The sequence below is a fragment of the Vulpes vulpes genome, chromosome 1 (genome assembly GCF_048418805.1).
Source record: "Vulpes vulpes isolate BD-2025 chromosome 1, VulVul3, whole genome shotgun sequence".
Classification (NCBI taxonomy): domain Eukaryota; kingdom Metazoa; phylum Chordata; class Mammalia; order Carnivora; family Canidae; genus Vulpes; species Vulpes vulpes.
In genome coordinates, this window is record NC_132780.1 from 78539727 (window position 1) to 78554354 (window position 14628).

The window sequence follows — 14628 nt, forward strand, 5'->3', positions numbered from 1 at the left end:
TTTGTCTTTGATTCCTTTTCCTCACATGCAGTTTATTGCTAAATACTCTTATCCTCATTGATTCTCTTACCACTACTGTTGTCCAGCATTACTTCACCCCTGGACTACTTTTATGATCCCCGACTTCTCCTGGCATCCTATCTACTTTCTAATTCAGGTTACACATATGTAACCGCCAGATTCATTTTCCTAAAAACCAAGGTTCTGATCTTGTCATTCTTGTGCTCAACAACTTAATACGTTCCTACTGCTTTCCAAATAAAACTCCAACTCTTTAAGTGTGCGTACAATACAGCCATATCCAATATCATTTCATAGCAGTCCATTTTACTCCCCACTCCCATTACATCAAATTAATTTTTTTCTGATAATTGAGTTGAATTTAGGCTTTCCGCCATTCTGTTCCTTGTACCATGCTACCCTCTTCCCCAGTCCCTCAAAAGACATCCTCAACAGCACTGGTTTTCATCTATGGGCAATCTTGCCTCTTGGGGACATTTGGCAATGTTTGGAGACAACAGGAGTTAGTCTAAGGATGCACAGTTCCTCCAATGCCCAGGGTAGTCCCCCACAACAACATATTATCTGACCCAAAATGTCAACAGTGCTGAGGTTGAGAAACCCTGTCTAACAGATTACTCCCTTATCCTAGCATATAAAAGTAACTCCTCTGTTCTCTAAAAATTCCCAATGTAATGAGATGTATTTGACTTATCCAGTGTTGCATTATTGCTAAATCTTATACTTTTTCTCTTCCCGTCTATGCTCATGATGCTTTTATTCAAAAATTACTTACTGAGCATCTGTCTATAAGGTGGCAGTCCCAAATTGTAAATACAAGGGCGGATGCCATGTCCCAATTACTTCCAGATAATCCATGATGTCTTGCATGCTGTAGGTCTGCAATAAGAATCTGCTGCAAGAGGGCAACTCTGTGCTTCATTTTGCACCAAAAAACTCAATAATCCCAATACTGATGAGCAGGAAGAAAGAAGTACATGCATCTGTTGATGTCTAGTAAAATTCAAAACGGCCCAAAGTTTCTCAACAAAAATGAAATTAACAGGTGGTCATGAATCCACTGCACAAGTTGTCAGTTAAAAATATTTCATAATCATCAAAACACTAACACTTAAAATCAGCATTAAATAGGCTGAAAAGACTTTCATAAACTATTCTGTGCAATAAAATATGCTTAGCTATGTATATTACCTTATACTGCTAAAGTAATTTTAATTTTTCCAATAATATATTTTAGCCTTTTCCTGAAAAAATAACTGCTGGGGAATACCTCTTAAGCCAATATAGTCCATATGCTCAGTTAATTTAAAGAAAACCCTTCCTCCCCTCAAATATCATACATTTGTCTACACCTGAAAATAAAAAGGGAATAAAGATGATCTCCAAGGTCAAATGGGGAAGTAATGTGAAAATGTACTATAAACAATTTGGCCTCCGGCAAATACTGTCATTCCTCAATATAACACAGAGGAAGGTACACGGATTTATACAGCGGAATGGGATTGGAATTTTTGCTTAGTAGCTGTAGTTTTGTGAGAATAAACTTACACTTCTAAGCACAACCAAATGAAAATAATGCCAAAGATTATTGTGAGACATAAAGCCTTCATTTGCAAAACACCTAGGAGACAAAAAGCTAATAGTTTTAACATTCATTCAACAAATTACTCCCTAGGTGAAATCCCTCCAACTACCACTGCAATCAAAAGAAACTCTAAACTCCACGTATAAACATACAGAAATCCCACAGGATCTGGCTTCTACCTCTCCTACCTAGTTTCCCACTCTTGCACTTGCTCAATGCGCTGTAGAGATCCTTATAGCCCTGGAACAAGCCAAGCACTTTCCCTCTCTGCCCTCTGCTTACTACGCGGACCTCTACACTGCCCACTCGATAGCCAGATCTTGGTTCAAAGCTCCCAAACCCTCCTGATGACCCAAAGTCATTAGTCAATGCATCTACCGCCCACTCTCTATCCCATTATCTTGTTTTATATTGCTCTTTCCTGCACTAAAATTGTGAACTGTTAATTTCTTTCCCGTCGGTGTGTGAACTCTTTGGAGGACAGAACTTTTATCTTTTCAACCTTCTATCTCCTGGACCTAGCTCCAAGGCCAGGATAAGGCAAGCGAGTAGAACGCCATCACTCGGGTGCAAAGTTTACGAGGATGCCCAAATTTCAGTAATCCAGAAAAATACTAATTTAAATCAACATTCTAAAAGATGAAAAATTATGCGAAACACCACGATAGACTCATGAATCACAATTTTGCAACAGAAACCGGATCCACCCAGCACTTGCAGAGCTCATCCGGATCCCAGCCCTGCCTCATCAGGACTTGCCACCAATTTAACTCAGCGCTTACCGTGAGTCAACTATTAGCTCTCCCTAAGGCTGCAGAAAATCAGCAAGGGAGAGCCGCTGAAAACAAGGATTCTTGGAACTTACACCTCCTGGCTTCATTGGGCTGTTGCCAAAAAGCTGAATGCAAGGAATGTACTGTCACCACGTGAAGGCACGTGCAGACTGAAATATTCAGTATGACTAATGATGCGGTGCCAGCTGTCATCAAAGACTTAAGAAGTACTCGGACCCAGGGCCCCGCCATCACTAGAAAATCATTCCCTTGGCCTGAAGCCTCCGGCCCTAGGGTGTGGGGATCGGGATTCCCACGGCAGGACGTTTCATAAATGTTATTTATCTCGCAGCAGGTCTTTCTCTTGAGCTGGGCCCCTGGAGTAAATAAACAAAAAAACCCCGTTGAGCGTAGATACAAATTTAATAAAGTTAACGTCCGTACAAAGCAGCGGTGGCTGGAGAACTGGAGCTGAAAATACAGGTTAAGTACGTTTACAAGAAAGAAGTGACTGTCCCGCCCTCCCAACCCGCCCCGCCGCGGGAAAGCGCGGCCCCACGTCTGCAGCCACCGCTGCCGCTGGACCCGCCGCGCGCGCCGGAAGCCTCGCGCAGCCCCCACCGCGGCCCGCGGCCCGCTCCCCGCCCCGCCACGGGGAGAAACCCTGGGGCCCGCAGCGCGCAGGCGCCACCCCGCCAACTCCGCAGCCGCCGCCCGCCACCAGCGCCTGCGCAGACGCAGAGGGCAGAGGGAGGGGCGAATCTGAGAGGGAGAGAGGAGCGCGCCTAAATCCTAGAGAGGCGGGCTAAGCCGCGCTGGGGGGCGGGCTTGTCTTCCGGAAAGTCTGGATTCCCGGACGACCGGAGTCGCCGCTCACCAGACACCCACTCGTGGGCTGATCGAAGAAACTCGGCTACTCTTTGTACCCACTGGAGATCTTCAGACAGAAGCCGGAGCTGCCCTCAGGATGAAGCTAGGACTGGCAGGAGACCCGTGTCCAGGACGGAAGGAAGCTTGGCGGGTTCACGCATGCGTGGTAGGCCACCTCCACGTGCGGCCGGGCCGCGGCCTCCCCGCGCTCGGAGCCACCCCCCGCAGGCCCGCCCCTGGCCTCAGCATCTTTCCGGACGCGCGGAGCCTGGGAGAAGGAGGGAGCTGGGACCTCAGGGCTCGGCCCCGCCTCGGCAGCCTCCGATTGGGCGTGGAGGAGGACGTCCCCTCCCACCGCCTTCCGATTGGGGCGCGCGTGCAAGCAACGCACCCCATTGGGCCGTACGGATTTGGGCACCAAATTCAAAGATTTTAAAATACCAGCTGGCGCCTTTTAGGAGATAAGCCCCGTGAGGCGGCCGGCCGGGTTCTCTGCTGTGTAGTTGTTTCCGCACCTGAGGCCGACCCCACTTCCACTGGCATGAGCCAGCGCCCCTGCCGCTGCTCCCCACGGCTCCCCTCCGGTTCCTGCCGCTGCAGCTACAGCGCCCTGACAGCCGCCGGGCGCCCTCGCCCCTCCGACAGTGAGTGAGGAGTGGGTGCGGGGGGCACGCGTTACCCGAACGGGGTGCGGGGGTGGAGGGCGGCTGCGACCGAACCGACCCCCCTCCGGGGTCCGGGCGTGCGACCCACGCGGGGCCGGGCCGGGCCGGGCCGGGCGGGACCCGGCGGCGGGCGGGCGGGCGGCGGCGGCGGCGGCGGCGGTTCCGGGGGCCGGGGGCCGGGGGAGGGAAGGCCAGGAGCGCTGAGGCGGGGTGGCGGGCCCGGGTCCCCTCTCCCACGCCTTGCCTGCGCGCCAGCCCCGGCGGAGGTGTAGGTCCCGGCCTTTCGGGGCGCCCTCTTGCCCTTGCAGGATCTACCTATCCTTGTCCCCACCCCGCTTGAAGAGGCGCCAAAGGCCCCCTCCCCTCCCCCACCCCGGGGCCTGGGCTCTGGGCTCTGACAGGGCTCGCGAGCCGCGGGGCCCCGGGGCCCGGCCAGGTGCCTGCGCCCCACTCCCTGCGCGCCTTGTCCCCGTTCGCCCCGCACCCTCAGGTCCGCAGGCCATTTGCCCGGGTTTTCGCTGCCTCACTCTTGCTGGCGGGCGCGGGAGATCCTGCTGGCTTATCTCCCGCCTCCTCCACACGGCCCGCGCCCTGAGGGGCCACCTCCCCGACCCCTCAGGGTTTCCATGGTCTTACCCTTACCCACTCCCGCCAAATGGAGGGACCCCCTTGTCGGGCCAAGCTGTACTACTAGGATGTTCAAACAAAAACATTCTTTTATTCCTCCATTTCTCCCTTGGCCCAGTACTCCTTGAGAAGGCCTGGGGTCAAGGGTGGTGGTGGTGGTAAAGCACTTTTTAATACAAAACCGTGAATTTGCCCTTCTGTAGCTGATTTTCTGAGAACTGAAGAATTTTTTTTTTTTCCTGTGCTCCTGAAGAACTATATCGTCCTTTATTCCCAAACTCGGATAGAGTGGAAGGCACTCAAACGGTTATTTTCATCCTCTTTGTTGCTATCTGAAAAGAGATCCAAATGCATTTATTTTGCCTCAGAAATACCTTTTTTTTCTTCAAACTAGCAATTTGAGTGTGTGATATCCGGGAATCAATGAAAGATGCCCCTTTGATTAGAAAAGGAATCTAGTAGAAGAGTTGAGGGAAAAAGTTTTTTTAACAGGTTAAGTCTATTTCCAGAAGCTCCTCGTGAAGCTCTGAAGCTTGAAGACTTTAAGAAGCAGTGTTTTGATTATTTAATTACATTCGTCTAGTCTTACCATCTTGCTCCTCAGAATATTTGCTATCTCCATGAATTTTATTCTTTGTTTACAATTTGAGAAAATAAGATTAAAAGCTTATTGCATCCGAGCAGTTTTGAAGACAAGCTTTCCTAAAATTTTCTCTTAGAGATTATGGTTGATTGGCAGTTTATAGCTGCAAGCCTGGGGGAGGGGGGGTCTCAAACTCTTAAGGAATAGCCACGCCTAACATTGGGCACATGGTGATTATCTTGGAGGTATTGCAGATTGTAGAACTTAATCATTAAACGTTGGGATAGTTGTAAAAATTTTTAGGCATTGTAGCTTATTTAGCTGTGGTATTTTAATATGGAATGTCGGCCCTGACTTGGAAAGTTCAGTTGACCATAATACCACCTTTCGTGATTGGATGGTGGTTTAAAAGTTTACTGCCTTAGTTTTCCCTGATTCAGCAAGTAACACTTTATACCTTATATACTCAAGACTTAAACCCCAGGATATTTTTTTTTACTCCACCTTTCTTCATTCACATCCAAAGCATCAGCAAGTTCTGTTGACTCTCCTAAATAGATCTTAGACCCACCCAGTTATCTTCATTTCCACTGCAGTCATCCCAGTATCAGTTTACCCAATTCTCTGGACGCCTTTGATAATACACTACTAACTAGCCTTTCTCTTTCCACTTGTACCTTCCTACGTCCATTCTCTACAGCTGCCAATGATCTTTTGAAAATGTAAACCTGATATCTCAACTCCGAACCCTTCAAGGCTCTTTATTACACAATGAATAAATCCAATCTACCCTAAGAGTCTACAGACTATTCTGCCTCTCCCAACTTTGAAGTATATAACATAATTTTACATTTTAAAGCTAAATCCACCATCATCCAGATTTTGGAACCAATAAAAGGAACCAGAGTTCCTTGAAGAAATAAGTGATTCCAGGGCTGGAATAGGAAAAATACAAGATGAGCCTGGAGCATCTTGTCATGCCAGAAAATAAGAAATGCTCCAAAAATAAAACAATGGATATATTATAAGTGGACATGAACTTAGTGAAAGCTGAAACGATTTCAGCAACAACATAAGTAATGCAGTATTGGGTTATAACCCAAAGTCCATGAGCCTATACTTTTATCTCACTTACAAGTGAGGCAGTGGAATGAGCACCGAATTTATAGTCAGGAAGAGTAATCTGACTCTTAACTGCCAAAATGTGGGCGAGCTACTTCATTCAGGGTCGTCATTTGTAATAATAAGGTAATCTGTCTCCCTACATCGGAAGGTAATGAGGACCAAGTGTCTGAAAACAAATTGGAATTGTAAACTTCTAAGCAATTATAAGATGTTTGAACCATCATTAAGTCTAAATTTTAAGGAGCTGTTCATATTCAGAGTGGCATTGAATGAAAGGGTTCTACAGCATAGTTTCCGAGTAACTGGGTTCTAAAGATGAGCAGAGAAAGAATGCCTTTGAAAAGAATTAACAGTTTCTAAAGTACAGTTTCGAGCCTCTTTAGGCAGCCAAATAAAGTAAAGATGTGTCTTTGTAGGTGGCTTCAACTTCTTTATTCTCAAAATGTGACCATATGTGAATTGTGCATAATTCTTGAGAGGCAAAAAATCAAAACAGTCATTTGGATTTTTTTTAATCTGGGTGGAAGGGAACCACTCAGAAAAATGTGTTCTAGAGTTAGGGTTAATGTTGGTGTTAGAAAATATGTGTTTATTTGCTTTTTATGACCTTGAACTTAAGTTTGAAACTAGTTTTTAGGACTAGTCCAAGGTTTAGTGTAGTCCTGGAGTATCTACTATGTCTTTCAGTGTGTTCAAGAGACTTGCCTACCTACAGGTAACTCTCTTTTAGTACTTAAAGGTTTTGCTCTAAATAAAAACTATAAAATTAACATAGAGTACCAATATTTAGTACAGACTAAACAGACTGGTACATACACTGACAGGATAAATTACCTATGATTGGCTTGCAGAGGGAATAGTAGGTCTGGAATACATTTGAGGTATATACTATTCATATATACTCTGCCTTCAATAATACTAAGTGATTTTCTTGAACCCATTTACTATATTCCTTCCCAGAATTGTGCTTTTGCTCAAGTTAACCTTCAAATGAATGTTTTTTCCAACCTCGACTGCCTGACAAAATCCTAGTAATTCTTTAAAACAGTGGTTCTCAACTGAGGAATGGTGATTTTGACACCGCTGCCTCCCCCAGCCCAACATTTGTCAATGACTGGTGACTAGAAACGTTTTTTTTTATTGTGCTATAGGGAGTGGGGCTGCTAATGTCATCAAATGGATAGAGCCTGCTGAACATCCTAAAGTGCACAGGCTAGCCCCCAACAACAATTATCCAATCTAAAATGTTAGTAAGGCAGAGATTGAGAAACATGGCTATAAAGATATTTTTAAATGCTGCCTGTTCAGTAATAGCTGATTTCTTAGGCTGTGGGGGTGGTAATATAACCCTAAATAGGTGTTTGGGTTTTTTGAAGCTTAATTTTGAATTCTCTGAAATGTAAATTCTAATGAATGATATCCAGAAATAATTGCATGGTTTGTTAGTAGTATCATTATTTGTTTTTCCCTTTTATGCTACTTATCATAGATAGCAAGTATATTCTCTTCAGTTATTTAAAACAACTGAACAGTAATGCACACCTGCTGCCCAACCACCCTCTTCTTCTATCTTGTCTTAATGCTGATTATAGTGTTGTTCTATTTTTACCACATCTTCTCATTGGTAGCTGAACTATTCTTCTGGCTTTTTGGTTAATTAGTCATGAGAAATCTTCGTTCAGTAATTGAAGATTGCAGAGTTTCTATTTCTAGCACATATTAGGCAAGATAAGGGAGATGTTCCTGTGCTTGAGTTCACTATCCAGCAGGGTAGACAAACACCTTAAATATTTATCAGACTCGCACATACCTCTGATCCAAATTAAAATTAAGAGATGAGACTTGTGGGAATTCAGGTAGATTTTAACTTGTAGGTGTTTAAATGTATTGACTTTCAGTTCTTTTTCTAAGCTTATCAATTTTTTTTTTTTTTGAGATCTTATTTATTTATTCATGAGAGAGGCAGACTTGGGCAGAAGGAGAAGCAGGCTCCCTTGCTGGATGTGGGACTTGATCTTGGGATCACGTCCTGAGCCAAAGATCGCCACTTCAACCACTGAGCCACCCAGGCATCCCTACTTATAGATTTCTTGATTAATTATTGTAAGGCTTATAATAATTTGTAACATCTAAGTCTTATGCAAATATTTATTACTTTAAGGATTTCTGACTTCAGACCCCACCTGATGTATTATATTTCCTTATTTGTTCCATAAGTACATATATTTATTAAATAGTCCTTTTTTCCAATATTTTTTACTCAATCAGCTAAACTCTAGAAGTCAAATGTTAAAATTATACTCTAAAAGCAATCTTTTTAAGTACCCTTTTAAGAGTAAGATGTATGTGCTTATTACTAAAAGATTTAAATACTATTCATTCATTGTCACATTTTAGTAAATAAACTTTGATAATTTCCCAGCTACGTAGGCAATACATAGTGCTAAGAGATTGCAAAGTAATTCTACCTCTGTATATCCCAATCTAAGAAGTAGAGATGTGTGAAGATTTTGTCATTAAGTAAATTTTTTTTGTTGTTTTACAGGTTGTAAAGAAGAAAATTCCACTCTTTCTGTCAAAATGAAATGTGATTTTAACTATGACCATATTCATTCTGGACTTAAATTGTTAAAGCCTGATGACAGTGGAAGACTAAGTTCCTATACTCCTGCATATTTGGAAGGTTCTTATAAAGACTGCATTAAAGACTATGTAAGGTTATCAGAAATTGGTTCACCAATTGTGAGCCCCAGGATTGTAGAACTTGAAACTGAAAATGAAAACAAGCCCTTTTATAACAAGGAAAATCAACATGTACAACAAATCCTTAATAGTTCAAATGAGATAGAAGAACTAGAGACCAGTGGACCTTATGAAGACAGTGGCTATTCTTCATTTTCCAAGCAAAGTGGCTTCAGTGAACATGAAGAGAGTAGCCTTCTGTTGGAAAATTTCAGTGACAGTCCACAGTCTTGCTTACAGATGCAAAGCCCAGACCAATATCCCAGCAAGAACTTGCTGCCAGCTTTTCATCTTGCAAAAATGGTTTGTTCAACATTAAAAAAGAATGCCAAACGGAATCCTAAAATAGACTGGGAGAAACTAAAGGAATTTATATCTAGTGAAAAATTCAAACTACCAAATTTAATTGGCAGGAAAATGGGCTTAGAATGTGTAGATATTCTCAGTGAACTCTTTCGAAGAGGACTCCGACATCTCTTAGCAAATATTTTAACACAGCTCAATGATATGGACTTAATCAAGTAAGTATGATTACCTTGAGTATTAGTAAATGCACTGAACATTTTTGCTAGATGGCTCAACACAACCAGCTCATACAACGACGTAATAGAATAGTCTTGCGTTGTTTAATTGAGGTAATGACTGCCTGATGGTTGGTATTTGACCACTTCTATGCCACTGAGGTGAAAGAAACTTTTTAAAGTAAGCATTTAATCCAGTTATTTCACATTTCATATTTATACTATTAGGAAGCTATTTTTGTTAAATTAGGATTTTTGTTCCTTTTGGTTTGAAAAGGTCTAGTATGTAAGCTATATCATACATGCTGAATTATTAAACAGTAGTCTCATTCTGGCATATAGAATCAGTAGGTTTTATGACTTCTACCATACTTTATGAAATAGTTGCTGATGTTTTAGGCCATTTTTAATGTAGGGCTCTCTTTGGTTTGACAGTGATGAAAATATGGAAACTCACAAATGGATCTGATTATAACTCTTAAGACACCTCATACTACCCTTCCTCATTCCACCAAAGATCAGTTAGGATGAGGTGACAGATTTAAGATAATTATACAGACTATTGGGTTAGATACCACTCAATAAGATTCATTTTGAGCTTTTTGAAAAATTTTTTAGAGAAAGCAAGTGTTACTCTTCACACTGGTCTTTATGAAATAGAGCTAAAGCAAAACAAGTTAGTGTAGATTTTTATTGTTGGCTTCGTGGGGGATTATTGATATCTTTTTTCGTTAACAAAATGGATTCTTGAAGTTGATGTCTACTGATAGCATTGTGTCCTACAAGACTTTGAAATTTGCATACAAATTTTTTTGATATTGAATAGTTCACGTGTGTCATATATACAATGGGGGCAACTACTTATTTGATATTTGCAGATATTTGGAAAAAATGAAGTACAAAGCAATGGTTCTTAAGCCTGGATGCACTTAGAATGACTTAATAGGGAACTTTTAAAAACAACCTTGGCCCTCATTTTAAGCCAGTTAAACTCAAATGACTAGGCATGGGATATCCTTAAATCTTAAGCATCTCAGGCAATTCTAATATGTAACCAGGTTTGAGAAGCACTGCTAATAGAAATGTTTCTTGCACTGTTAATGTTTCTGAAGCATATTCATTCCTCTTAGCTCTTTGTGATGCTTTAATTGTTTCCTTTATAATCTTTTACTTTTCCAGTGTGTCTAGAGTGAGCACAACTTGGAAGAAGATTCTAGAAGATGATAAGAGGGCATTGCAGTTGTACAATAAAGCAATACAAAGAGTTACTGTAAGTCTTTGCAGTTGATATTTTCGTTTTAAAATATAACACCTAGTGCTCTTTACTTTTACAAATAGGGAAAAATAGGACAAAAAACTGGAAATCTGGAAATCCTTTAAATTCACAAAGCACTTCTGCTTTTCATGACAACTCTTTAAACAAAATTCAAAGATAAAGGGAAAAGAATACCACCTAAGTAATTTATTTCTTGGGTTCTTCCTGGAAATGGAATGTCCGGAAATACAAACAGGAAAATTGGTCAGTTCTTTAATAATGAGAGTTGAGCATATAGTTAATCTTCATTGACATTTATGTTTTTTCAGTTAAATTATCAAAATATTGATTCTTAATGCAGAAGGGAATTCATTTCCCTTCCAAAATACTTGGTAATTTTGAAGATGTTTCTGAGAGTATCAATACATATTTGAAGTTTCAGGCCTAGCAGTTGTCAGACATGGGTCTAAATTTTGGTCCTGCTACTTATTTTCTGTATAACTTTAGTCAAATATTGGTTAAATTCTCCAAGTTCAGTTTCTTTATTTTGATAAGGTGGTATTAATGGAAAGTTTTCTAATCTAAAAGGTGGTTTTGAATCCATCCATGACACTGCTATGACACTTAAACATGACTATTGCCATTTACTGGTGGTGAAAAGAATGACTTTGTTTTGGCATTAGTTACATGTACTAAACACTATGTAGACTAAGTATTTAAAGTGTTTTCTCATAATTTCTGGTTTGCAATTTCTGTCAGTATTATCTATATGAATTGTGTGTAGCTGTATTTAAAGCATTTGTGGGTAAATTGGATGTACAGAGAAATCTTTTACATTCTCATTTGCCTCTTTTTTACGTGTACAAACAAAAGTGCCTGATTGTGGAGAATAAAGGTGAATTTTTTTTAAAGTCCTATTAAAGTGTTTTTTTTTTTTTTTTTTTTTTTAATTAGGAAAAGAACATTAAGTTTTCACCACATGCTTCAACAAGAGAATATGTTACGTTCAGAACCGCATTAGCTTCTGTTCAAAAATCAGCAGCCCAGACTTACCCCAAAAAAGGTGCTCAAACCAAGTTATCCAATCCAGGTGATCAGAAAGATTCTACTTACAGTCGACATAATGAATTCTCTGAGGTAACTGTTTGTTTGTTAATAAATTACGAGATACTGAGCGTTATTTAAGACTATAGGAAATTATTAATGTAGATTTTATCTTCTGTCCCCTTCATTCTACTCTCAAAAATGTTGGCCACCAAGAAATCATTTGTAATTCAAGTAATCAAACTAGGAAAGTATATAAAGTACATCTTTCTGTGTAGAAAATAGATACCATTTGACATTATGACAGTTCAGTGATGTTAAGATCTAATTTGGAAATACTAAGAAAACCTTGATTTTAAAATCTTTTTTTTTTCTTTTTTTCGATTTTAAAATTTCTTATACCAAACTGTTCAATATACATTTCACAATTGCTGCCTTTGGTATCTGAGGAACAGAACTAAACAACACAAAGGCCAGCTTTCAGAAATTGAAGCCTTCCTATTGTATCCTCAAATCATTGGGTAATGTGTATTAGAAGTTCTACTTAACACATGGATAATTTCTCAAGCTTAATTTTAAACTGATCTTATCTAAGAATACATATTTGAAATAAAATGTTGACTGCTGACTGCCTTCATGTTGGTCAGTAAGTATAAGTGACGTATAGTGAGGTTTAATTTTCTTAAGTGTTCAGGTCACCTGGGTGGCTCAGTGGTTGAGCATCTATCTGCCTTGGCTCAGGGTGTAATCCTGGGGTCCTGGGATTGAGTCCTGCATCAGGCTCCTCACGGGGAGCCTGCTTTTCCCTTGGCCTTTGTCTCTGCCTCTGTGTCTCTTCGTGAATAAATAAATAAAAACTTTTTAAAAAGTCTTAACTGTTCATGTAGTGACTAATATATGACTTCAAAAAACATTGAGCTTCTGCTGTTAGGAAATTCGTGGATAAGAAAAATATGGCACCTTTCATAGCTTTCCAATCTAAAATGGACAATGGCTACATAAAAATAAATAAATAAAATGGACAATGGCTACATAAAAATAAATTCCATATAATGTGGTGGGTACTTTTAAAAAGAGAGAACTACAGGTGAAAGAGCAGCCAACTCTGGAATGACACTAGGAAGACTTCACAGTAAAGATGGCATTTAAATAAGGCATTGATGTGTAAATAGCATTCATGAAATAGAACATATTTAAAAGTAGCATTAGGAAATGGCCACTAGACCAGTTGATAAGTGATATTATGTCATTCATTGAACACTGAACTACTTAAGAGCAGGAGTTGTCTTATGTGTGGCATGAGTCCTTTGTTCATGTATTGGTGAAGGTTCAGAGGTACCCTTCTTATTTTTCTAACTAAATTACATTTAGTCCTCACTAAAATTTGTTTATGGATTTTCTTCTTTCTAGGTTGCCAAGACTTTGAAAGAGAATGAAAGCCTTAAAGCCTGTATTCGCTGTAACTCACCAGCAAAATATGATTGCTATTTACAGCGGGCGATCTGTAAACGAGAAGGCTGTGGGTTTGATTATTGTACAAGGTGCCTGTGTAATTATCATGCCACCAAAGAATGTTCAAATGGCAAACCCCTAAAAACCAATTATAAAACAGGTCCTCTGCCTGGTACTAAGAAAAGCAAGAAGAATTTACGACGATTGTGATGTCTTGTTAATAAATCAATTGTACCTGATCATGAAGGTTAGTTAGAAAATGTTAGGTTTTAATTTAAAAATGTATTGTGATTTCCAGTTTTGTGTTGAAATCAATGTAGTACACGGAATTTTTGCCCTGGTGAGTAAAGAGAATATATAGCCTCTTAAAGTATTTTACAATTTAATGTGAAAAAGTTAAAAATTCTCAGCATGAATCAGAAAATTTAAATATTTTAAGAAAAAAGGAAAACTAGTTCGTTATCTGATATTTGTGATACAGGGATAAATTAAATTGATTTAATTTTTATGGGAAAGGAAGGCCATGTAATTTTACCTAGATAATCTTAAATATATCTTGTTTAACACCTAATTAGCCTTTGAGACATTTTATTCTCCTTACCAAATTAGTATCTATCAAAATAACTTCTGGAGCCTATTTAAATGTTTTGTCATCTCTCTTCAACCTCTTTTTCAGTGTGTCTCTATTTCCCAAAATGTACCCCTTGTGAAATCTTGTCTTTTTTTTTCTTTTTGTAATGTCTGTATATTTTAATATTTTTGTACATAATGTAAATATTCTTGTATTTTTTATGTCAAAGTAAGAAAATAAAGATCCCTTGAATATATATACATGTAAATGTAAATTTTGTACCTGTTCTGAATAAAATTATTACAAGCTTAATCAGTAATGTGAACTTTTTTTACTTTGATAAAATTCTTAATCTTAGAAACTGCTAAATTAGGAAACCGTAGGAGACTGCATTTGTATATGTGAAGACAGAGTTGGCTCCACTTGTGTCTGCTCATCTGGGAAGCTAGTGACAGTCCCCATTCCATTCTGATCCCAGTATCCTCCCCACTTCCAATATTTTAGTAGTGAAATTGGGTCTTGAAATAAGTATCTCAGGATGATTCAATGCAAGACCAAGTAATACTTTGAAAAATACTAATGTGTTAATTCAATTATTACTAAACCAATTAAAACCAATAGTTAAATAGCCACATAAAGATACTAGGAAGGTTAAAAATATATAAAATAGAATGCTATCTTTGCATTCAGAACATTTGTGCTAAGAGTCCAAGATAAGTGTACATACATTTTTATTCCTTAATTCTAAACATGAGTATGTTTTGGTTTTAGTTAGGAATATGGAGAAATTTAAA

At 39.8% G+C, this 14628-nt stretch overlaps 1 protein-coding gene across 2 annotated transcripts; it reads left to right on the plus strand.

The window, feature by feature from the left end:
* Positions 1–3112: 3112 nt before the first annotated feature.
* Positions 3113–14146, plus strand: FBXO5 (F-box protein 5). 2 transcript variants are annotated; one of them, XM_025998021.2, is made up of 5 exons: positions 3113–3893; positions 8795–9512; positions 10692–10782; positions 11722–11904; positions 13222–14146. In XM_025998021.2, exons 1-5 carry the CDS (start codon positions 3791–3793, stop codon positions 13471–13473), a joined length of 1347 nt encoding a protein of 448 aa, XP_025853806.1. In that variant the 5' UTR covers positions 3113–3790; the 3' UTR covers positions 13474–14146. The 2 variants fall into 2 exon arrangements, with proteins under 2 accessions (XP_025853806.1, XP_072623677.1); XM_072767576.1 differs by having other exon boundaries at positions 3173–3415; positions 13222–13834.
* The last annotated feature ends 482 nt before the right edge of the window (positions 14147–14628 follow it).

Coding starts and splice junctions, on each gene's coding strand:
- FBXO5 (XM_025998021.2), top strand. CDS start 3,791: ATGAGCCAGCGCCCCTGCCGCTGCTCCCCACGGCTCCCCTCCGGTTCC. Junction 3,894..8,794: donor GCGCCCTCGCCCCTCCGACA/GTGAGTGAGGAG, acceptor GTTGTTTTACAG/GTTGTAAAGAAGAAAATTCC. Junction 10,783..11,721: donor AAGCAATACAAAGAGTTACT/GTAAGTCTTTGC, acceptor TTTTTTAATTAG/GAAAAGAACATTAAGTTTTC.